The sequence below is a fragment of the Eretmochelys imbricata genome, chromosome 14 (genome assembly GCF_965152235.1).
Source record: "Eretmochelys imbricata isolate rEreImb1 chromosome 14, rEreImb1.hap1, whole genome shotgun sequence".
In the NCBI taxonomy this organism is placed as follows: Eukaryota; Metazoa; Chordata; order Testudines; family Cheloniidae; genus Eretmochelys; species Eretmochelys imbricata.
The window spans coordinates 15,283,653-15,306,837 of record NC_135585.1 but is presented as its reverse complement, the minus strand read 5'-3'; the positions used below and the strand labels follow the sequence as shown (position 1 = coordinate 15,306,837).

At 46.9% G+C, this 23,185-nt stretch overlaps 2 protein-coding genes across 7 annotated transcripts in view; both read right to left on the bottom strand.

Annotated features, from left to right (window-relative positions):
• LLGL2 (LLGL scribble cell polarity complex component 2) overlaps nt 1-433 on the bottom strand; it is a 65,714-nt gene extending 65,281 nt beyond the window's left edge. For all 6 annotated transcript variants that reach the window (XR_013347867.1, XM_077833171.1, XM_077833172.1 and 3 more), the window contains exon 1: nt 323-433. The gene's annotated coding sequence lies outside the window, so the exon portion shown is untranslated. The remainder of the gene's footprint in view (nt 1-322) is intronic.
• Nucleotides 434-3,759: 3,326 nt separating this feature from the next.
• TSEN54 (tRNA splicing endonuclease subunit 54) lies at nt 3,760-19,744 on the bottom strand. Its single transcript, XM_077833176.1, has 11 exons — nt 19,684-19,744; nt 18,670-18,834; nt 17,910-17,973; nt 17,669-17,752; nt 15,850-15,948; nt 15,278-15,330; nt 13,611-13,709; nt 10,978-11,627; nt 10,320-10,380; nt 9,075-9,191; nt 3,760-5,227 (listed from the first exon to the last, which is right to left on the bottom strand). Exons 1-11 carry the CDS (start codon nt 19,722-19,724, stop codon nt 5,077-5,079), a joined length of 1,584 nt encoding a protein of 527 aa, XP_077689302.1. The 5' UTR covers nt 19,725-19,744; the 3' UTR covers nt 3,760-5,076.
• Between the last annotated feature and the right edge of the window lie 3,441 nt (nt 19,745-23,185).

Here is a 23,185-nt window from a genome sequence, read left to right as displayed (position 1 = left end):
GCAGGCCCAGAGGAGCGCTCCCCCCGGCTCCCCAGCCCCACCGCAGGGCAGCCAGGGTTTCTCCTCACAGCTACACCAGGGGCAGCCTCAAGCCCGCCCCGGTGTCCCACTCCCCGGCGGAGCCCGCCCCGGGGGTCTCACTCCCCGGCGGAGCCCCGAGCTCACAGGCCCAGGGCGGCTCCGCGGGCGGGCGGGCTGGCAGGCAGGCAGGTGAGGGCCCCGCAGGAGCTTGGCGGCCCGGCCCTCAACCCCCCCGCCCCCTGACCGGGGGGGTGTCGGTCCTTTGTGCCGCCGCCCCCCCCCCGCTCGGCCTCACATTCACCTGACGGGCGCTGGCTGGACCGGCCGGGCCCGGAGGAGGCCGCGGACTGTGGTGTCGCCTGCCGCCGGCTCTTGGGCCACGGGCTCCTCCACTAGCGCCGCCGCCTCTCCTTCCCGGATACCTCGGGAAGTGGGCGGGGCTCACCGGACATGCAAATAACGGGGCGTGGCCCCCCCACGCGCTCATGAATAATTCACACGACCACCTCCCTCTAAGAGCCAATCAGGAGGCGGCGAGCCAGGCTCATGAATACCGCCTCAGGGCAGCCGCCTTGTTCAAACGGAGTTGACGGTTAATACATCGGTGAATATTAACAAGCGAACTGATACGGATACAAGGTGAATGCTAATGAGCTCATAAATACTAATGAGCCTTGGCCCCGCCCATCCTGCTGCACTTTGGCTTACCTGCCGGCCGCATCACGCCGCCAGCCTCGCCCCGTTTCCATCCGCGCCCAGGGAAGCAATAGCCGCTAGGCTGCACCCCGCCCAGCACGGACGGGGGAAAGCCCAGCACCGGACCCTGCTCCCTGAGCCCCTTCCAGTCTCACACCAGTATAACTGCCCTAGTGTAAACGGGGCAACTCCTAATTCATACCCGTTTGAGATCGGAGCCAGGCTCTAAAGCACAGGGGTTACATGGCACAGGACAACTCAGCCCTAACTGCATGGTGCTACACACATCTGCTAGGGTAAGGAAAGGTGCCAGGCAGAGTGTGGGCAACTTGGCAGCTAGCTCGTCTCCAAAAAGGAGGTAAAGGTCATTTCTGGTAATACACCAGCCCCTTCGCACCCACCAGCCCACCTGCTTTCCCAGGGACATCTTTCTATTTAAAAAAAAATATATATATTGCCCTCATCTTACCAGCACTAACATTAGGGGAAACGAACTATACTGGGTAGATTGTGAGAAGGGGATGTATGCAAAAGTGGGTATCAAATGCAGCCAGCAAACTGCAACAACATCTCTTTGCAACAGTGATCTCAGGTGTTACTTGTGGACACAACAGAACCACTAACCCAGGAACCTATCCTTGCAACAAAGCCCGTTGCTAACTGTGCCCACATATCTATTCAGGGGACACCATCACAGGGCCTAATAACATCAGCCACACTATCAGAGGCTCGTTCACTTGCACATCCACCAATGTGATATATGCCATCATGTGCCAGCAATGCCCCTCTGCCATGTACATTGGTCAAACTGGACAGTCTCTACGTAAAAGAATAAATGGACACAAATCAGATGTCAAGAATTATAACATTCATAAACCAGTCGCAGAACACTTCAATCTCTCTAGTCAAACGATTACAGACATGAAAGTTGCGATATTACAACAAAAAAACTTCAAATCCAGACTCCAGCGAGAAACTGTTGAATTGGAATTCATTTGCAAATTGGATACAATTATCTTAGGTTTGAATAGAGACTGGGAGTGGCTAAGTCATTATGCAAGGTAACCTATTTCCCCTTGTTTTTTCCTACCCCCCACCCCAGACGTTCTTGTTAAACCCTGGATTTGTGCTGGAAATGGCCCACCTTGATTATCATACACATTGTAAGGAGAGTGATCACTTTAGATAAGCTATTACCAGCAGGAGAGTGGGGTGGGGGGAGGTATTTTTTCATGCTTTGTGTGTATAAAAAGATCTTCTACACTTTCCACAGTATGCATCCGATGAAGTGAGCTGTAGCTCACGAAAGCTTATGCTCAAATAAATTGGTTAGTCTCTAAGGTGCCACAAGTACTCCTTTTCTTTTTTATTGTCAGACAAAAGGGAATTTTAACAATGTCCCTTTCCCTCCACAGGGACAGTCAATTTATGGGGCACACAGGTGCACATCCCTACTTCACAATGAGGTATATGTTCAAATCTATCCCTGCATAAAAGATTCTTGCATTGTTCATAGGTGGACAAAGCTGATTGGCTGATGATTAAGTAATGATTTATACTTATGCCTGTGATGAGTCACAGACTTGGAGGTAGCTAGGCCACAGAGGTGACCTGGAGGAGGCAAAGAAATAAAGGGGATGGAGAAATTTTGTTCTCACAGAATGATGGAGCTGAAGGGACTCCATGGGATTCTGCCCTTTTCATCTTGTTTTCCTACAGACAGCTCCAGTAGTATGAGGACTGATGTGTTAGCATGAAGAGTAAAGCTAGACACAGGAAATGACCCTATCATTCACTTTTTTGGTTTTGGTTTTGTAAGCCTTTAGAGAAAGTTGAACACATTCTTGTCAGCACCCTTGTAAAGATCACATAGCTAGAAGCACCAGGATTGCTAGAAACACCAAGGTATGTGGCTTCATCACATGTCCTAATGTGAGAGGACATTAACTGGTCCAAAATACATGCTATCATGCCACACTGCTGCAGAATGGCACTACAATGCCCAGTCAAAACTTTTTGTAGGTTGCCATGGTATGATGCTGCAACAGGCATTGACCCTATGGGACAAATTCCACAAAGTGGCCACTTTTCAGCTGTATTTCAAAAGAGATTTTAATTAACATGCCCCTTTCTAGCCTTCTGCTGCCATCTTGCTGCAACGTCAGATTGTTCAGTGGCATGGGCAGGAGGAGAGTCTGGATATCCATCTGCTTTGTGTTCCAATTCTTGAACAGGCATCCAAAGCAGCTGAGCAATACAGCTACAGTTTCTCAATCCTTCCCAAAGTGATTATTAGATTGTAATTGTTTCGTGCTGAGTCAGAGAGTCTTGTCTACCCCAGAGAAACTCATCCTATAGCTCTTGTGGAGTCCATCAAATTTTGCCTTGGAGTAAGAAAGTGCAACTTTGACATCAACGGAAGTTGGGTCTGCCTAACTCCAGGAATAAATTTGGAGCTCTTTTTGCTCTATCTAAGAACAGGCAGATCACAGGAGCTCTCCCCACACTGCCTGAAACATGGAAGAATGCTGAATAAGCAGAATGGAGCTGCCACCAACCTTGTCCAGCCCTTCGCATCCCCCAAGCAGGCAGAGGCACCCTTATTTCCTTCTAGTGGCTAGGAAGGTGCATTGGGGGTACAGGGAGAAAGAGGGTAAATATTAATTCAGAACCTCAGCAGGAGCAAATCAGCATCTTCTCTACTGAAGTCAGTGAAGCTATGCCCACTTACACCAGCTGATGATTTAGGCCAACATGTCAACTAATCACAGGGATAAACAAAGCAATCAGGGCACGAGCCTCTGCCACCTCACTGTGGCACGTGTGGCAATACACAAGGAAGATGTACCAAGCTTACAGCAGCACAGCATTAGGATTCCATGCACCAAGGATCGTGCATGGACTCACAGGGTCTCTGGCTATGTAGGACTGCATTCAGCGACAGCGCAGTTCCGCAGGCTGCCCTCTCACAGGACAAGACACTACTGATCAATTTTCACAGAAACACTAATAAATAAATTTCCAACAATGCAAGCCCCTGAGCAGGAGTAAGGCTTTTTTATTACTTTAGCCTCCAACCCTCCAAAAAAAACCAAAACACCCAAACATTCTGTATCAAATAAAATGCATCTAAAACACTTTCTGTAACACTTCTTAAGAAAGCTGAACCCTGAGCCCAGTAGTGTTAGAAGTCCCTTTTAGCCACAGACCAGGACTTTCTAGTACTAGTCACACTGGCATTTTTGCATAGACGTTAAAGAGTTTGGTATCAGGAGATTCAGGGGAAGGATTCCCATGCTGACAATGGTGGAAGGCAATTGGGTGATATGGTCAATGCTTAGGACAGTGATCCTCAGCCTGGAGCACTAGACCCACAGAACTACCAGGCTCAGCTCATGGGGAATTTGCAGGTTTAATCAGAGCTCCTCTCACTTGCAAGAGAGAGTGAGAAACGTGTTCCTGCATCCAGGAGAAAGGGCGTCAAATGGAAATGGGGTCACACTACTGCGATGGTGAGATGTCATGACGCTGTGTGTGCTGTAGTTTTAATAGGGGATGATGCCGTCTCGCAATGACACATCTCAACGCAAACACCATAGTACAATGTTAGCATGTTCCTCTGCAGTGACTACACGGCTCTCTGTGACTCCACTGGCTTACAAAGCAGCTCTATAAGCAGCTCTATTACCGGCAAGGAGCATTCGCCCAGGACTACTATCTCCTGCTGGCATACAAATACCAAGGCAAAGCCAGCATCATCATTTCTGTAGAAGAGTTCTTTTGCAGTGCCTTTATTTCTATCACACCAATAGTTTGCTAAGGATTTTATTAGATGGGTGTTGGTGCAGTAGAGTAACAGAGGCTTGCTATACCATTGACTGTCCTGGTTAGTTTATGAGTCTGATTCATCTACAGCAGTGGTTCTTAAACCATTCTTATGTTGTATTCAGACTGGCCTAGCCCAGCGGTTCTCAGAATACCACGTGTGGATTGCCAGTGAAGTTTGTTCTAAAGGCCCACAAAGACAAAGAGAATGTCATGGGGAAGTGGTCCAGAGGATGATAAGAGCTGAAGAACCAGTGGATTAAAGAACAAAGCAGTGCGTGCTCCAACTAGGAGGGGCCCTACTAAAGCACAGAACATCATGCTTGTTTGTTTGGAGTGTATCTTGCTTTTACGAATGAGCTAGTTCCTAGCTGGCTGAGGCCTGTAGCAGTGGATAAGGTGGTTACCTCTCCTGCACGCAGACTGGTTATCAGAGATTCTATTTGATATAATAGTCCATAAATCAAGAAATTACGTCTTGAGTAAAGTCCCTCAGCCTTTTCCCCAAAGCCATTTCTTTAAGGGATGATAAGTTCAGTGATAAATATCAACAGGCAGCTTGAATTCCTTGAAAGAATAAAAAGCAATGTCTCCATTGTCCACCAGTGCAAAGACCACCGGGACATCCTCGCTCTGATAGGCAAGCTGCTTCAGTGCCCGCAGGGATGGGATCTGCTCGTCAAACCTGCAAAAGGAAGAAAGCCAGTCTCTCTCAAACTATCGGAATATTTACAAGGCCAGCCACCCTGGTGAGTGTTGTCTATCAGAGACACCCACCGAGCGGCAAAAATACACTCCAAGGGCTTGCTCCATATTTAATATGAACATAAAAACAGCCATACTGGGTCAGATCAATGGCTCATCTAGCCCAGTATCCTGTTTTCAAACAGTGGCAGTGCCAGATGCTTCAGACGGAGCGAACAGAACAGGGCAATTTATCAAGGGATACATCCCATTGTCCAGTTCCAGCTACTGATAGTCTGAAGTTTAGGGAAACACGTAATACGGGGTTGCGTCTATGACCATCTTGGCTAATAGCCCTTGATGGACCTATCCTCCATGAACTTATTTAATTCTTTTTTGAACCCAGTTATCCTTTGGCCATCCCTTGGCACCGAGTTCCACAGGTTGACTATGCATTACCTAAAGTAGTACTTATATTTGTTTTAAACCTGCTGCCTATTAATTTCATTGCGTGACCCCTAGTTCTTGTTACGTGAAGAGGAAAGAACACTTCCTTATTCACTTTCTCCACACTATTCATGATTTATAGACCTCCATCATATCCCACCCTTAGATGTCTCTTTTCTAACCTGGACACTCCAAGATTTTTTAATCTCTCCTCAAATGGAAGTTGTTCCATACGCCTAGTCATTTTTGTTGCCCTTCTCTGTACTTTTTCCCATTCTACAACATCTTTTTGGAGATGGAACGAGTAAAACTGCATGCAGTATTCAAGGTATAGGCGTACGATGGATTTATATACTGGCATTATGATATTTTCTGTCTTATCCATCCCTTTCCTAATGATTCTGAACATTGTTAGCTTTTTTGATTGCTGCTGCACACTGAGCAGATGTTTTCAGAGAACTATTCATGATGACTCTAAGATCTTTTTCTTGAGTGGCAATAGCTAATTTATACCCCACCATTTTGTATGTATAGTTGGGATGATGCTTGGCAATGTGGAATACTCTGCATTTATCAATATTGAATTATCTGCCATTTTGTTGCCCAGTCAACCTGTACAATCTTGAATAATTGTATCATATGCAAACCTTACCACCCCACTGTTTGCCCCTTTCCCCAGATCATTTATGAATGTGTTGAACAGCGCCGGTCCCCATGCAGATCCTTGGGGACCCTGCTATTTACCTCTCTCCACTGTGAAAAACTGATCATTTATTCCTTCTAGGGCTCTCGATTAATCGTAGCTAACTCACGCGATTAACTCAAAAAAATTAATCGCGATTAATCACCATTTTAATTGCATCGTTAAACAATAGAATACCAATTGAAATGTACTAAATATTTTTGTTTTACAACACAATACAATATATATGAAAATGTAGAAATTGAAATTGAAGTGTATATTATTTTTTATTACAAATATTTGCACTGTAAAAATGATAACAAAAGAAATAGTATTTTTCAATTCACCTCATACAAGTACTAGTGCAATCTTTGTCGTGAAAGTGCAACTTAACAAATGTAGATTTTTTTTGTTACATAACTGCACTCAAAACCAAAACAATGTAAAACTTCAGAGCCTACAAGTCCACTCAGTCCTACTTCTTGTTCAGCCAATCACTAAGATAAATAAGTTTGTTTACATTTACAGGAGATAATGCCTCCTCTTATTTACAATGTCACCAGAAAGTGAGAACAGGAATTTGCATGGCACTTTTGCAGCCAGCATTGCAAGGTATTTATGTGCCAGATATGTTAAACATTTGTATGCCCCTTCATACTTCGGCCATCATTCCAGAGGACATGCTTCCATGCTGATGATGCGCATTAAAAAAATAATGTGTTAATTAAATTTGTGACTGAACTCCTTGGGGAGAACTGTATGTCTCCCGCTCTGTGTTTTACCCACATTCTGACATATATTTAATGTTATAGCCATCTTGGATGATGACCCAGCATATGTTGTTCATTTTAAGAACACTTTCACTGCAGATTTCACAAAATGCAAAGAAGGTACCAATGTGATATTTCTAAAGATAGCTACAGCACTTGACCCAAGGTTTAAGAATCTGAAGTGCCTTCCAAAATCTGAGAGGGACACGGTGTAGAGCATGCTTTCAGAAGTCTTAAGAGAGCAACCCTCCAACATGGAAACTACAGAACCCAAACCACCAAGAAAGAAAATCAACTTTGTGCTAGTGGCATCTGACTCAGATAATGAAAATGAACATGTGTCGGTCCGTACTGCTTTGGATTCTTATCAAGCAGAATCCATCATCAGCATGGACGCATGTCCCCTGGAATGGTGGTTGAAGCATGAAGGGACATATGAATCTTTAGTGCATCTGGCATGTAAATATCTTGTGATTCTGGCTACAACAGTGCCATGAGAACGCCTGTTCTCACCGTCAGGTGACTTTGTAAACAAGAACTGGGCAGTATTATCTCCTGCAAATGTAAACAAACTTGTTTGTTTGAGCGATTGTCTTAACAAGAAGTAGGAGCGAGTGGACTTGCAGGCTCTAAAATTTTACATTGTTTTATTTTTGAATGCAGTTTTTTTTTTTTTTTTTACATAATTCTACATTTGTAAGTTTAACTTTCATGATAAAGAGATTGCACTACAGTACTTATATTAGGTGAATTGAAAAATACTGTTTTTTTTTTTACAGTGCAAATACTTGTAACCAAAAATAAACATAAAGTGAGCACTGTACACTTTGTATTCTGTGTTGTAATTGAAATCAGTATATTTGAAAATGTAGAAAACATCCAAAAATATTTAAATAAATGGCATTCTATTGTTTAACAGTGCGATTAATAGCACAATTAATTTTTTTAATCGCATGACAGCCCTAATTCCTATCCTTTGATTCCGATCTTTTAACCACTTGCTGATGCATGACAGGACCTTCCCTCTTATCCTAGAACTGCCTACTTTGCTTGAGAGCCTTTGGTAAGGGATTTTGTCTCAGGCTTTCTGAAAGCTCAAGTACATTATATTCACTAGATCACCCTTGTCCACATTTGTTGACCCCTTCAAAGAATACAACACGGGGGAGGCATGATTCCCTTTTACAAAAGCCATGTTAACTCTTCTCCAACATGTTGTGTTCATCTGTGTGTCTGATAATTCTGATCTTTACTACAGTTTCAACCAATCTGCATGGTACTGATCCTGCAATAAGTTCTAGGCAAGTGCAGCCCTATATCCATACATAGCCCTTGGAGATTTGCACAGGCTGAGGGATCTGCTGCACAGGGATCTGCTGCACTCATTGCAGGACCAGGGCCAAAGGGTCAATATTGTGGTCCTTATGTTCCAGCTGCTTCTTGCTTTGGGAGGACAGTTACCAACAGCCTCTGTGAACCAGGACATGGTATCTCAGTTAAATAGGATAAAGTTACTTCTTGTTTCTACTTAAATAGTGAGCTCTTTGGGGCATGGTCTGTCTTTTTGTTCTACGTTTGTACGTTGCCTAGCACAATGAGGTCCTGGGCCACGTCCAGGACTCCTAAGTGCTATAGTAATAAAAATACTAAATAATAATACCAGCACCATTTAAGCTGCAATATGATGACAACCCAAAGTAGGATCAGGGTCCGAGGCTGGGGTGGAGGGTGACCAGGCAACAGATTCCAACAAGGTGGGGGAGAAAATGTGGGAAAATCTTGGCAGGGCCGTTTTAAATGAAAACTGCCTGATAATCCAGCAAATACACAAGATCCTGCAGTCAGTAACTTTCCACTAGGCTTAAATTTCCATAGCAGCAATACAGGCCACTTCAAATAATTGCACACAGAAACACTCATTAATAACAGCCAGGGTACATGGCCAGTACCTCCGCACACACATCCTGGCATACGGCTTCCCAGGGTCGTTCTTCTTGAAGTTGGCAACTGCATCTGCTTGATACACACTGAAGTTTATCTTCATACCCTCCGTATCCTCCTGCAGCCTGTAGGATGAGATACACATGCATACTTGGAATGACACATCACGGGACTCTGTCACCTCCCAGGCTGCAGATGCATCAGAGCAAGGAGCAAAACAAAGTCTTTAAGTCGGCCTACCTAAAACCCTAGGTCCTTTGCTTCCCAGGGACCATTTAGAATCTTCCTTCTTAGGCAAAACGGCCAGTCCTGGAGTTATTCTGGAAGGGTCTGATCCAAAATCCATTGAAGTTAATGCAGAGACTCCCACTGATGGCAGTGGGCTTTGGATAAGACCCTAAGTGCTTCATCCTGAAAGATTATGAGCCCCCTTGGGAACAAGCCCCCACTACAGAGCAACTCCTTAACCAACTAGCACCATTTCCATGTGAAGTGGAGAACCACACACAGCTTCCCAAGCTTCCTGATGCAAGGCCTGTGCACTAATAGGCCAGCTCCAGCACCCACACCTTGCATGCTACTCTCTCTCTGTGCCCCACGGTGCAGGCATCCCAAGCGGAGGTGCACACTCCAGTAGATCCAAACACAAAGCAGGCTGCTTGGATACCCATCTGCATCATAGCACTAGTGCAAACTACTAGTGTGCAATGTTTGTTTACCACAGACCTGTGCACAACCATCACACAACTCCTCCCAGATAGGAGCACAGCCAGAAGGTTGGGGGATTCGATTTTAAAATCTCATTCAACTCCACAGCCTGCAGCTGGGATGGAAGAGCATCCCAGGGACAAAACACACATTGATAGAGCACTGAAAGCCTATGACATTAGTAGGCCTCAGTGCAGAGAGGGAATGTAAGGAATGAAAGGTTCACTGCAGTATGATGGACTTTGCCCATGCAGTCTAATAAGAGCTTATACACCAGTGCTGTAATCAGCCTGGAACATAACTGATTTGTTGATGGACTCTGCTGCAGCTCCTGCATGGTGACATGGCATTGCATGTACATGCCAGCCCCTCAGTAAGGATGTACCCAGCCCACGGGAGGAGCACTGGGAAAGTTCTTTTTGCTCCCATGCACCAGGTACATTAGGCAGTTCTGAAGCCATTGTGGAGAACAAATCACATGAGGAAGGACAATGTTTTGGTGAGTTAGACCCATCTTCCCTACAATCTGCTGGCTCAATACTAACCGGAAGGCTCCATCCAGGATGTGGGAAGGTTGCAGCACACTGATCTGCTGGAGGACAGCAGCTGGTGGAAGAAAGAACAGGAAAGGTTCAGACTCTTTAGTTCAGTCTGTGAAATCTTCTCTACACTCTTGCCCAGTCCAGGTTAGACTCGGAGCGCTTCGCACCTCCCCTCTGAGCCTCCCTGCTTCGACAAGGCAGCCACATCACCCTCCCATCCTCTTGCTACTTCAATGATTTTTACTTCCCCTGTCCCTTCTCCTTAACTTGCCAGGGCAAATACACAGCCTCAGCGCCAGCAGGGACTGCCCTGCTCCCACCTAATTCCAGATGGAAAACAGCCTAATGGGTCACAGAAGAGAGCTGGAAAGTGCTGTCTAGTCTCTCCCCTGGCCAGTGCAGGGCCATTCTATGCTCTGCTCGTCCAGGCCGATGCCATGAGGCTTCCTCTGCTTCCCATAGGTAACTCTTCCCCCTCACAGTTAGGATGTTTGTTCTGATATTCAGCCTACATTTCCCTTCCTTCTGTTCCCACTAATTGCTCCCAGGTGGTCCGTGGTGAGCAATCCCTCCCCCCACATACTCGCAATGGGTCACGACACCCCATGTGGGTCACCAATTGGCCAAGATGTGTTAAGGGCTTTTCTTCCAGGTCAGATACCTGCTGAGGCCACTTGATCCGGCTTCACCAGCGGGGTGACAGGCTGGTCCCACAGGTGCGAAGGCCGCCTCCCTGCCCTCCGCTGGCTCCTCTGCTTCAGAAGCTCCTTGTACTCCTGCCAGTTGGAGCAGCGCCTCACCTTCCTGTCTGCATTGATGCTGCTCTTGTATCTGCTCTCCCTCTCCCGCTGCTCCCGCTCCTTCCGTGACAACTTCTCACGCTTTTGGTTGACCAGCTTGCGCCAGCGGGTGGCGTCAGCCTCCCGCCCAACTACATTCTCCGGGAGCAGTCTCTCATCAGGCTGTGGCAGGAAGGTGTGTGGGCAGTCAGAAGCCATGTTGGGGAAGGCGATTCTGGTGAAGTCCCAGCGGGGCAGGTGGGTGTCACTGCAGCTGTTCCCAGCAGCCTTCCCATAGTCTCCAGCCTGAGCTTTTGAGAGACCGGGGGGCTTGCTGAGTTGTACTGCATCAGTGGGAACTTGGGCTGACTCCCCATCTCCACTGGCAGGATCTGACTCTTTTGACTTCTCTGACAAACAGCTCCCTCCAGAGGCTGGGTGACTGAGACCGCCACAGCTGTCACTGGCCTTTTCTGGGGTCTCTTCACCTTCTGGAGGATTCCCAAATGCCTTTGGTTTCTTGTCTTGTAACCTTAAAACAGAAAAAGGGGCTAAAATTCAGAATTTTGCTCCCTTGAAGTCCTTTCAGCAGATTTTGCCCCCCTCCATGGGTAACAAAAACAGTGTGGTCCCTGAGCATGAGAAGGGGAGAAGGCTAGGATACTGGGAGCCCAGGAAGGGGCCTACACACCCTCATTAACAGGCTCTTCCTTAGAACTAGGGTCTTTTTGCTTGTGTGAAGTATTCTGCACCATTTTGGTGCTTCTCAGAGTGATGGATGGATAGTGCTAGCTAAAGACAAACACAGAAGCAGGAAATGCAATGCAAGTGTCCCACACAGCTCTGTAAACACACCACAGTCCTGACCTAGGGCACCCCCTGCTATTCCCATCTTGGTTCCTCCTCACACTGTTCTACCCATGCCCTCAAGCACGTCCGGCAGCCCCCACCTCTGCTATTCCAGCCCTGAGCAGGCACTGACAAATGTACCAATGGAATGGAGTGGGTTTAAAACAAAGATATAAAATTCTCCAGGAACTGGGCTGAAGACTGCTGAATTGCAATTAATTTGCAAACTGGACACCATTACATTAGGCTTGAATAAAGACTGGGAGTGGATGTGTCATTACACAAAGTAAAACTATTTCCCCATGTTTATTTTTCCCCCCATGCTGTTCCTCACGTTCTTGTCAACTGCTGGAAATGGCCCACCTTGATTATCACTACAAAAGGTTTTTTTTTCCCTCTCCTGCTCGTAATAGCTCACCTTACCTGATCACTCTCCTTACAGTGTGTATGGTAACACCCACTGTTTCACGTTCTCTGTGTATAAAATCTCCCCACTGTATTTTCCACTGCATGCATCTGATGAAGTGAGCTGTAGCTCACGAAAGCTTATGCTCTAATAAATTTGTTAGTCTCTAAGGTGCCACAAGTCCTCCTTTTCTTTTTGGGCTGAAACTGTTACACAATATTTGATCCCAGGTCTCCAGACCTGAAAGGCTAGTTCATAAGTCCACAGTTTTACCTCGAATGGCTTTCTGAAATTGCATCATAACCCATACCGCATTAATGTGTTTGAAAAACACTTCTGCACCAGGAGTGACCTAGACTGCTTATTCTGCCCTTCCCTGTTTCTAAGTCTGTGGTGCCACCTACTGCTAATTGTGTTAATAAATAATAATGTATTATTATTTGCATTGTGGTAGTGCCTCAGGGCTGCCATCATGGACGCCATTGTTCTAGGCGCTGTACAAACACAGAACAAAAAAAACTGGTCCCTGCCCTAAAGAGCTTAACCATACTAGAATTAACACTAGAAGGCTTCTGTTCTTCCATGGCTGCTGATCAGTCCTTTTTCAGAGCTCCTTTAATGGTGCCTTATTTCTTTAGATGTGAAAAGGAGAGAGAGGAGTTTCCTGCAATTTGCTTCTCATATATAGACCTCTCTCTTTCCATTCAAGGATCTCACACACCGACCACCATCAGCAGACGGGACTAACCAGACAATCTGCCCCCAAGCTCAGTTCAGCCCTTGTAACAGTGGCTGTGATAAGGGGAATACATTGCAAAGGGTCACTACAACCCCTGAAGTGTTTGGGTGGAAGTGAAACACCAGTTGCTTTCAGGCAATTTACCTGGGGGACGAGGGGTAGGAGATTTTGTAGTGACATAGTGATGTATGAGCCGGGGCTCCAACACAATACTGGGGGAACAGAGGGCATGGGGAGGGGAAGAAAAGCCATGAATGCATCCATTGTAAAAGATGTGTTGTGAATTGATCGGGATCTGATCACCTGAATACTGTTTCCAATGACATTCAGTCAGATTACTAAACTCAGAACCAGCACCCGAGACAACTTGCAGGGACCAACAGGCTGAGGCTGGTGGGGACCTGTTTGTTTCTTGCCCTTAGATGGAATGGACAGCGAGCAACATTTTTAGCTGTGGCCCAGAACATGGGGAATGAGTTAGTCCATCAAGGGCTTGCCACAACGTGTCTGTTTTCCTTTACCGGGAGCTGGAGCTCCTCTTCCTTTTGCGATGGCATTTTCCAGCGCTCTTGCGAAAACTGTCCAGATTCAGCTGCCTCTCGTATTGAGATGGGACAGCACTGTAATGAGGCAGAGAGACAAAGGGATTAAGGGAGAGAGAGATTGGCAGTGTTAGAAAATCTCTTCCAAGTAAAGCCATAGGTAAATGTAACAGCAAAAGCTTCTCACTGGCTATGGAAACTGCTGCAAGGAGGACTAGGGCAGCAGAAAGAATCTCCCCACCCCGAGTCACTTGTCCAGTCCCATTACTCACGCACCCACGTCCCATCTGAACAATAAGAAAGTCTGTTGTACCGTTTTTGGTGCATAACCCTTGAAGTGCCGGAATGCAAGCCACACTCAGAGACCGCTCCACTTCATCTGAGCCAATGATCTTGGGGGATGCAGGTCTCGGGACTCAAGTGTGGGATGCTTACATGGAATTAGAGCATCCAAGAGGTTAAAGGGAAAAAAACCCTCTAGGGTCCTGAGGGCTGGAAAGCCTCAATTCATCCAGGTGATTTATCTGTGACATCTCTATAAGGAGAAGAAGCGGGGAGCCACCTGCAGGTCTCAGTGACTATTATTTATCATTTGTATTGAAGGAGAACCTATGGGCACTAGTAGTTATGGATGAGGGCCCCATAGTGCTAGACACTGTACAAACAGCAAACAAAAAGTGCCCCCAGAGAGCTTACAATGTAAGTGCTGCAGATCACAGTAAATGCTACCTCATAATATACTTGCTATTATTATTTGTATTATGGTAGTGCCTACAGGTCCCAAACAAGATCAGGGCCCTATCATGCCAGCTGCTATACAAACACAAAGCAAGAGAGAATCCCTGCTCCAAAGAGCTTTTAGTCTAACTAGACCAGACAAACATACAGAGGCACAGGAAGATGAAGTGACTTGTCTACGGTCACAGCAGGTCAGTGGCGGAGCTGGGAATGGAATCCAGGTCTCCTAACTCCCAGTCCACCGCCCTGTCCACTGGACCAAGCAAATGACAATACTTTCCCTGAGGCTGAGGAGCCGTTGAATGTTTAAAGCAGGGCTTTGGAGCAGAGCCTGGAGCTGGAGCACGGAGCAGCTCCAGAGCAGTGGAGCTGCAGGTTTTTGCCTGGAGCTGGAGCAGAGCTCCAGTGGGGGAGGTTTAGGTTGGATATTAAGAAAAACTTTTTCACTAGGAGGGTGGTGAAACACTGGAATGCGTTACCTAGGGAGGTGGTGGAATCTCCTTCCTTAGATATTTTTAAGGTCAGGCTTGACAAAGCCCGGGCTGGGATGATTTAGTTGGGGATTGGTCCTGCTTTGAGCAGGGGGTTGGACTAGATGACCTCCTGAGGTCCCTTCCAACCCTGATATTCTATGATTCTATGATCATGGCTTCCACCATACAAGGGAATTACTGGCTCAGCTCAGGCTTCATCTGCCAACTAAGAATCACATCTAGAGATTCCCAGACCCCTACGAAGATTCCTAGGCCTCCTGTGCCGGAGCAGTGGATCTGAAGAAGCAAGCCCACTATAGCAAAGGGGAGCCTAGGAGAGCAGAGCACCTCCTCTTTGCCCTGCATCTGGGACATTCCAGCATGGCTTCTGAAAGACAGCAGCAAGAAGGGGTGAGGAAAGGAAAAGCCAGATACCTGGGGCAGAATCTCAGCACAATGTAACCCAGTCTCTTCAAGTGGCTGAACACCTTAAAAGAGCAAAGAAAACCAAGAATGTGAAATGATCACCTTAAAAAAAAAAAAAAAAAACAATCAGCATTCTCTTTCTGTATCATATGGCAAGCTGAGTTAGATACTATCTGAATGGCTGATTCAGACCAAAGACAGCTAAGCATAGAGTGTGCCTAGACTCCAGTATTCTCTCCACAAAAAGTACAAGAGAGATCATATGGGTAAAACTTCATTAGATGCCAAAGCACCACAAATCTGGCTGGGACTCTGCATGGCTTGAGAGCCAGCATGGCTGTGGGAGTGATCATCCACATGGAGAATCTGACTGGCACAAATGCCCAGCTTGCTACAGCACCCAAAAAGTGCCAAATGCCTCCTGGGCCTCCAGTGATATAGTGGTGGAATAAATAAATAAATAACTAAACTGCACCCCCCTCCCTAAATTGTAGACTCCCACCACCATCTGAATAGGTGACCTGTAACCACCCCTTACCCACTACTATGATCACTACTGATGTCAAATCCTTTGTGCACACCTGGTACTGCAGCAGGCTCACCGTCCCTTGGGACAGCAGGGTCTCATAGGCTTCTTGTATGGACAAGGGCAGGTCCCTGTAAAAGAGCTGAATAGAGCCCTGAAAAACAGAAGCTGGGGTTTAGGAACCACAGGTTGCAGGAAACCAGTATTGCAGGGTCCAGGACCATTCCTTCCTTGTGGTCTCAATAGCTGGTCCCAGCATCCAGCTGCTTTTGACTCAAACTCCAGCTTGGTGCTTCTTAAGTATCAAATTATTTTAATGTAACTTCTCTCCTACAAATCTGTGATGCCAACTTATTCTCAAGTGCACAGTGGCACGCTCCCTCTGTATTGGGTCTAATGGGGTGGAGTTAGCATTGGTCAGCACTGCCACAAAACTTACTAAGTTGGGCCTTCCCATGCAAGCACACACATTGCTGTAACAACGAGGAGTCCTTGTGTCACCTTAGAGACTAATAAATGTATTTGGGCATAAGCTGTGTATTCACTGTTTATACATTGCTGTGTAATCAAAAAATAACTGGCAATAACCTGGACTAGCTCCTGAAATATGTTGAGCACCCACAATCCCCAATGACCTCAGAGGTGGCTATGGGCACTCAGCTTCTCTCAGCCTTAGTCTCTCTAACATTGGGGCCTGCTCATTAGCTAATTTTAAGCTAAACCTCTCCCACCTTGATTTGGTTGCCCACAAAATACCAAGTTACCAAGCACTAGGAAATATGCCTCCCGCGGGGTAGATACATCTTGCAGGTCTTTTCTGTCTCTAAAACCTACTTGATTCTGTGTCCAGCGGCCAACTGCACAATTTCATTTTCAAATCAGGCCACTTATGATCTCTAGCCCTTGGCAAATCACAACCCCAAATCAAAAAAGCCCTTGAAATCAGAGTTTGAAGGAGACTATCTGCTGTCCTGAATCCAACAGTTTATCAAAACAAAACAAGTGCATCTTTAGACTTGAATAGACGGTCTTGAGCTGATAGGATTTCTCAATGGTAACACATAGGTCCCTGAAGAACAGAGAATGTCAACCCAGCCTTAACTGGGAGCATCAGGGCTGAGAATTCTCTGGGCAAAGGAAAAGAAACTGGTCTCTTTGCTCTCATCCCTCTTTGACTTTCTGTTTGGCAATATATGCCAGAAAGGGGTGCCAGGCATTTAACCACAGAGCAAGTACAGCACTCGAAACACATGTACATGCATCTCACACACTGATACACCTCAGCTGCCTTACCTAGAAGGACCTGATTTGGTGCCTAATATCCCACATCAGCTACATAGATAATAAAGGACACATTTTGTTCCAAAACCACATGAACGATTATGCATCAGGATAAAAATATATGATTTTGTTCCACAAATAAAGCACTGGGCGGTGCTGGCCCCTAAGAAAAGGGGTGCACTGTGCATTTTACTCAGTTATTTATTTCCTTGTACTGCAGGCGGTAACCCTAATAATGAAAGATATGTTGCACCAGAGCATGAAAGGGTTGACAGCTACTTTAGGGCACAGGCCCCCTGGCTCTTCTTTGAACCAGTGGCCTAGAGTAGAAAGGTTTTGTGTCTCATTACCTACAGCCAGTCCCTCAGGAATTGGGCCTTTTGAGGACAATTGTTTATTCAGATTGTAGTAGAGACCAACATGTGCCATGTCCTTAAGAGTATACACAAGTGGAAGATCTTGAACTATCGAGAAGGATGAAGGATCCACTGCAGGTATCCTAATGCTCTCTCTGCCTTCCCAGCTACTATTGCTCCTGCAACAGTGTTATTCAAAAAGAATCCACTACCCCCAAGCCTGGGCATCCTACTCACGCATTCCAGTAGATAGAGGGCTTCCTCTGGCAGTAGGCACTGTTTGCCATGCACTGTGAACCCCATAGTGTGCCAGAACTTCCCCTGGGAACAAAAGGATAAATCTGTGATGTGCTGGGGCCATCCCCTACTCAGAGCCAGGCTTTCTCCCACACTGGGACACAAATTAAAAATCAGACAGACAATCTGCATTTACCAGCAGGAGGCGACAGTGTCAAACTCATACAACATCGCCACTTACCGCAGGGGATTTCAGCTCCACGATGCCCTCTCGTGGCTTCCATTCAGCTTTCACCAAACTTCCCCTGAGAAGTTAAAAAAAAACCAACACATATCAGTAGACATCAGCCCACCCTTCCTTTTCCCCCTCAATGTAATGATTTAACAAATCTTCCTCTCCATCAGTATGTGAGAAGGCAGCAGGATAGGAAGTTGCAAACTTCCAGAGGGAGTTCTCTGAGGCTAAAAGCGCTCCTGCCAGAAAGGCTGCCCATCTGAGCCCACAGTACAATGTACAGTAACATTCTGCAGTTCCTGAAATCACTCTACACTGCGGTCTCCAACACACAAAGCAAAGCACATGCTCTTGTGGGGGGCGTTTCAGAACTGCAGAGAGGGAACAAAGAGCGACTTGGCAAGAGGAGTGTGGCTCTAAAAGGAAGTGCATTTTTAGTGACTTGGAGACAGGAGTCTTGGGTTCTATCACGGGCTTGCCATGTGTGCAGAGATAAATCATGTCACCTCTCTGTCTCAACTACTCCATCTGTAAAATGGGAAGATGTTTAACTCACAGGGATGCTAGAAGGCCTTAATATATTCCTGCAAGAGCCTCGAATGAACAGTGCTATAGAAACCCACTGTACTATCAGCATTAATAGATCATTAGCATCCAGGGCATGACTTCTCCCTGATGCACTCTGATCATCCTGAGAGTCAGCAAGAGCCCCAAGGGCAGTGTTGCCACTGAGGAACATGATCTCAGCCCAGATGAAGGAACTTACAGCCTCTCCACACGCTCCTCTGCCAGGAGCTGCCAGTGCTCCTCCCGGCACCGGTGTAGCCTCTCTGCCTGCTCTTCCGAGCTATCGGGGATGAAGTCTTTCTGGCCGTGTGAACACTGAGGAACCTTGCGGTCACGCGTCCGAGCCGCCAGCAACTCAGCTGGGCTGGGGGAGATTAAATGTTAAGAGAACATCTGGGCTGCAGTTCCTTTCCAAAAACTCCTGCTGCTTGAAGATGCAGGCCCAAAAGGGGGGCAGGGGAATGCTGGCCACCTCGCTCTGGCTGGCTCAGGGGGTTGATAACAAGCTTGCCTTCCTCCTCCAAGGGACTAGCAGGAACCAAACACTCCCAGGTGACGGCTCTGTGGGAAGGGGTTTTGTGCACTAAGGGGGTATGGCAGCCGAGTGCCCAGCAGGCAGATGTCTGTGTCACAGTGTTCACACCTGGCACCCGGCCCCTTGGCTGGCATTGGGAGCCGGGAGGCCAAGCCACTGAGGTTGATCTTAGCCTATGGCCACACAGATTGTGGTTCCGCAGGTCAGGGTTGAAGCACGCTGGCAGGGGGAAGCTGCCCACGCTGGGCACCTGCTCTGGGGCTACGGTCTGCAGGGCTGCCTAGGCCCCTCCGCCAGCCCCACTGCCAAGGGGCAACAGATTTCACCCAAGGTCCAAACAAACTAGCGTGTCACGGGGCAGGAGACTCCCTCCCTCCTCCCTCCCCCCTCCCTGCTGGCAGCGCCGCCGCACTGGGGTCCTGCTCTATGGGCTAAATAGGCCTCTGGGGGACCCCCACCAGGGCCCCACTCTATGGGGGCGAAGGGGCGCTCCCCCTTTATCTGGTCCCCACGTCCACACACGTGGTGGGGGGGACGACGCAACACTGGCCCTTTAACCCGCCACCTCCCCTCAGTGCCGGGGCGTTCGCAGCACGGGGGCGGGGGCTGAGGTGCTGCCCCGTTAAGGGCCCCTGAAGCCCGATTGCCCAGCGCAGGCCAGCCCCCGCCTGCCTGTACCCGAAGAGGCGGCCCACGCGGGGCTCCCGCTCGGGCTCCATCCGGCAGCTCGGCGTGGCCAGGCTCTGTCTTCCCCTGCAGGCCGGCAGAGCTCCGCGGGGTCCTAGTGCGGCACGGGTACCGGGAGAGGAGGCGCTTCCCCTGGGTCCTAGTGCGGCCCAAGTTCCTGAGCTTTACCAAGAGCTAGGCCGGGCCGGCCTTGGGGGTCGCAGTGGCCAGGCTGCCGGCCTTAGAGCGCCCCTAAGCGGGGCGAGTCAGCTCACTGGTGCCCCCTGCGGGAGCCACCACAGCCTAACACTATCCTGCAGGGAGCCAAGACCCTCAGCTGCAGACAGGACCCCCCTGGACTGGACTGGCCCCTCTGGCCCTTACCATCCCCTGCACTGAGACCACATCTCAGGGAGCGCTGGGGATGGGGGTTAGAGCCGAGCATGCTAGTGTCTTTGGCTCACGCTCACATGTGGGCTTATACTCATCTATGAACATTCGTTCACAGTACACAGAGTCCTGCACAAAGGCATCTCAGGCTCCATGTCATGCACCCTCATACATGATGATTTGCACAACTACATTTTGCATGCACACTCACAGATGGATATATTCATCCCTTTGCACTCCTGAAAAATGGCATGACTCACCACATGCTCACCACTAGAAGGCTCTGTGGTGTCAGACCCATTATAGTGAGGCCCCACAACCCCCCTCCTGAAAATACATGACCATCGATATCGATAGAGGGGGGAGCAGCTCAAGATCGGTCAAAGCCTCACATTTGTTGCAGTCCTGATGCTCCTGCAGAGTGAGTGCAGAATACTACCACATCAGCATTCTCCCCTCACACCAGTGGTCATGTCTTACACCCAGGTCACTCAGGTATAAACAACTCCACAATGTGCAAGATAGTAGAGCATCAGGTCCGTAGTGATCAAAGCTTGTAAAATTAACATCCCTCTTGCAGCAAAATCAGGACAAAGCCCATATAAAAGGTCTTGATCACACTCCCATTAAAGACAATTGACTTTAATGGAAGCAGGATCAGACCCAGCATTTTCCCAGTGACATGATTGTGGTCCATGGTGAATTTATTTCCTTGTAATCAAAGCAGTCTTGACAGAGTTAGGTGTTCTGGCCAGATTGGAAATGGGATTAAGAAAGTCAACATCTGTACGGTGCTTCACCAGCTCTTGACAAGCTATTTTTTTCAAGAATTGTTGACAATCCTTGAGGAGAGAGTGATAATTTGAAAGTAATTTCTTAACCCCTCTCATCAACTGGCAATAATTTAGCAATTCCATAAACAGATGGTATATTCCTGCTACTTAATGAAAAATTATACAAAGTGGTCAAAGGCAAGTAAACTAGCCTGCAGCCAAATTGGGGTGTGTGTGTGTGTGTGTGTAATCAAAAGATCTTGTTTCCTACAGATTTAGTTAAGTCTATTAGTAACAGGTTTGTAGTTTTCTGAGTCCTTCTGTTATCAAACATTTCGGGGCCACTAGGAGGACTGAAGTGATATATGCCAGCTGAATCTATGATCTCATCAAATCTCAAACTAAGCAAGGTTCAATCTAGTGAGTTTGGATGGGTGACCTCCAAGGAAAACCCAGGCACTGCAAGAAAGGGTTTTAGTCATTCAATAGGTGGCACTCTTTCTTCTAAGTCAGCACTATGCCAAGAAGAAAAGGAGTACTAGTGGCACCTTAGAGACTAACCAATTTATTTGAGCATAAGCTTTCGTGAGGCTTCATTGGTGCAGTTATGCTGGACGCACTGTGATACAAATGAGTCATAAAACTGAAATCCTTATTGCTCTTATGGCTTGTCTTCACTGCTGAAGAGCTGTGGTTTTTATCTTGGGTTAACTAACTAATGCTATCCTGAGGTAAAACACAGTGAAAACAAGGTCCTTTAGTTTTACCATGAGGTAAATTCACTAAGGTCAGCAGCCACATGGCAAGTTTACCTCATGGTAAAACTAAAGTGCCTTGTCTTACTGTGTTTTTACCTCAGGGTGGCTCATGTGAGTTAATTACCCTGATGTCAAAAAAACCAACAACAACCCACACAGCTTTTAACAAGGAAGACAAACCCACAGCCATTGAAATTCCCAGTTCCCATGGCACTTTTCTCCATAGCAGGGATGTTAGCCTTGCTGCCCTGGCAAAATTCCATTGTGAGTATTTACATGCAAAAATTCCCCTTGTAGTTTGAATCAGAGACATTATTTTTCACTTCCTGGCCTTAAACTGTTGTTTTGTGGTGCTCTTTTTGAAGTGATCCTTAAGTTATATACTCTATTACCAGCAGGACAGTGGGGTGGGAGGAGGTATTGTTTCATATTCTCTGTGTATATATAAAGTCTGCTGCAGTTTCCACGGTATGCATCTGATGAAGTGAGCTGTAGCTCACGAAAGCTCATGCTCAAATAAATTGGTTAGTCTCTAAGGTGCCACAAGTACTCCTTTTCTTTTTGCGAATACAGACTAACACGGCTGTTACTCTGAAATCTGTATAAATTATATGCAGGAAAGTCAGTGATTTTGATCATTATTGTTATTTATAAGGTATTACTAGGGGGCAGGTCAGGGAGGGCCTGAGGACTCATCATTGAAAGAAGGAAGGTGTCAGGGGTTGTGTGGGATACCTGAGGGGGATGGGTCAGTTTAGTGAATGCACTAGGGGCTCCTCAGTAAGAGAGGACAAATGTAGAACATCCAGCACAGGTATCTGCCAGATGTGTCTACAGAGGTAGGCAGCCTGATACCCCAACCATCACTGATGATTACTAATCATTTCCCTATGATCTTTTACAAGAAAGTTCAGCCTCCTAGTATTTCAAGCTGTAAGAGCTGATCAGTGGGGTCACTGATGGATTTGGCAGACACTAGAGGGTCAGAAAAGAGGAGAGATTCACAAAAATAAATAAATGTTCCCTTACTTTTGTAGAAATTTTGTATTACAAGAACTTTTCTCACCACCTCTAGAACCCACTGATATTAATGTAACCCCAGGATTCCACTAAGTGATGCATTAGACCTATTGGTTGTCACCTCATCTTGTTTAAATCACCCTTTTCTTTAAAAAATAAAATAAAATTTACACAGCTTTGAACTGCTGCAGGAAAGACTTTGATCCAGTGCTGGCCCAGGCACCCATCCTAATTTCAAGGCCTAGAAATGTAAGAACAAATCTCAGTTTATATTTTGGTGGTTAAAGTAAGTTTCTAATGTCCCAGGATGTACTTACTGTTCCTTTAAGGGAGACCAGCATATCCTTTTCCCAAGCACTGGCCCTTTATGGCCGTTATAGGACAAGCATGGCCCAGTTCTGCTTCTATTCAAAACAAAGAAATTCTAGGAGATGGAGGAATCCTGGGAATTGTAGGTTTTTGCAAGGCATGCTGGGAAAGGAGTGCCATGTTATGTAACCTAAGCACTCCCTCCCTGAGAAAAGAGATAGCCCTGCTGTGGGGCTTTCTGTTGAGGGGGCAGCTATGGAAAGT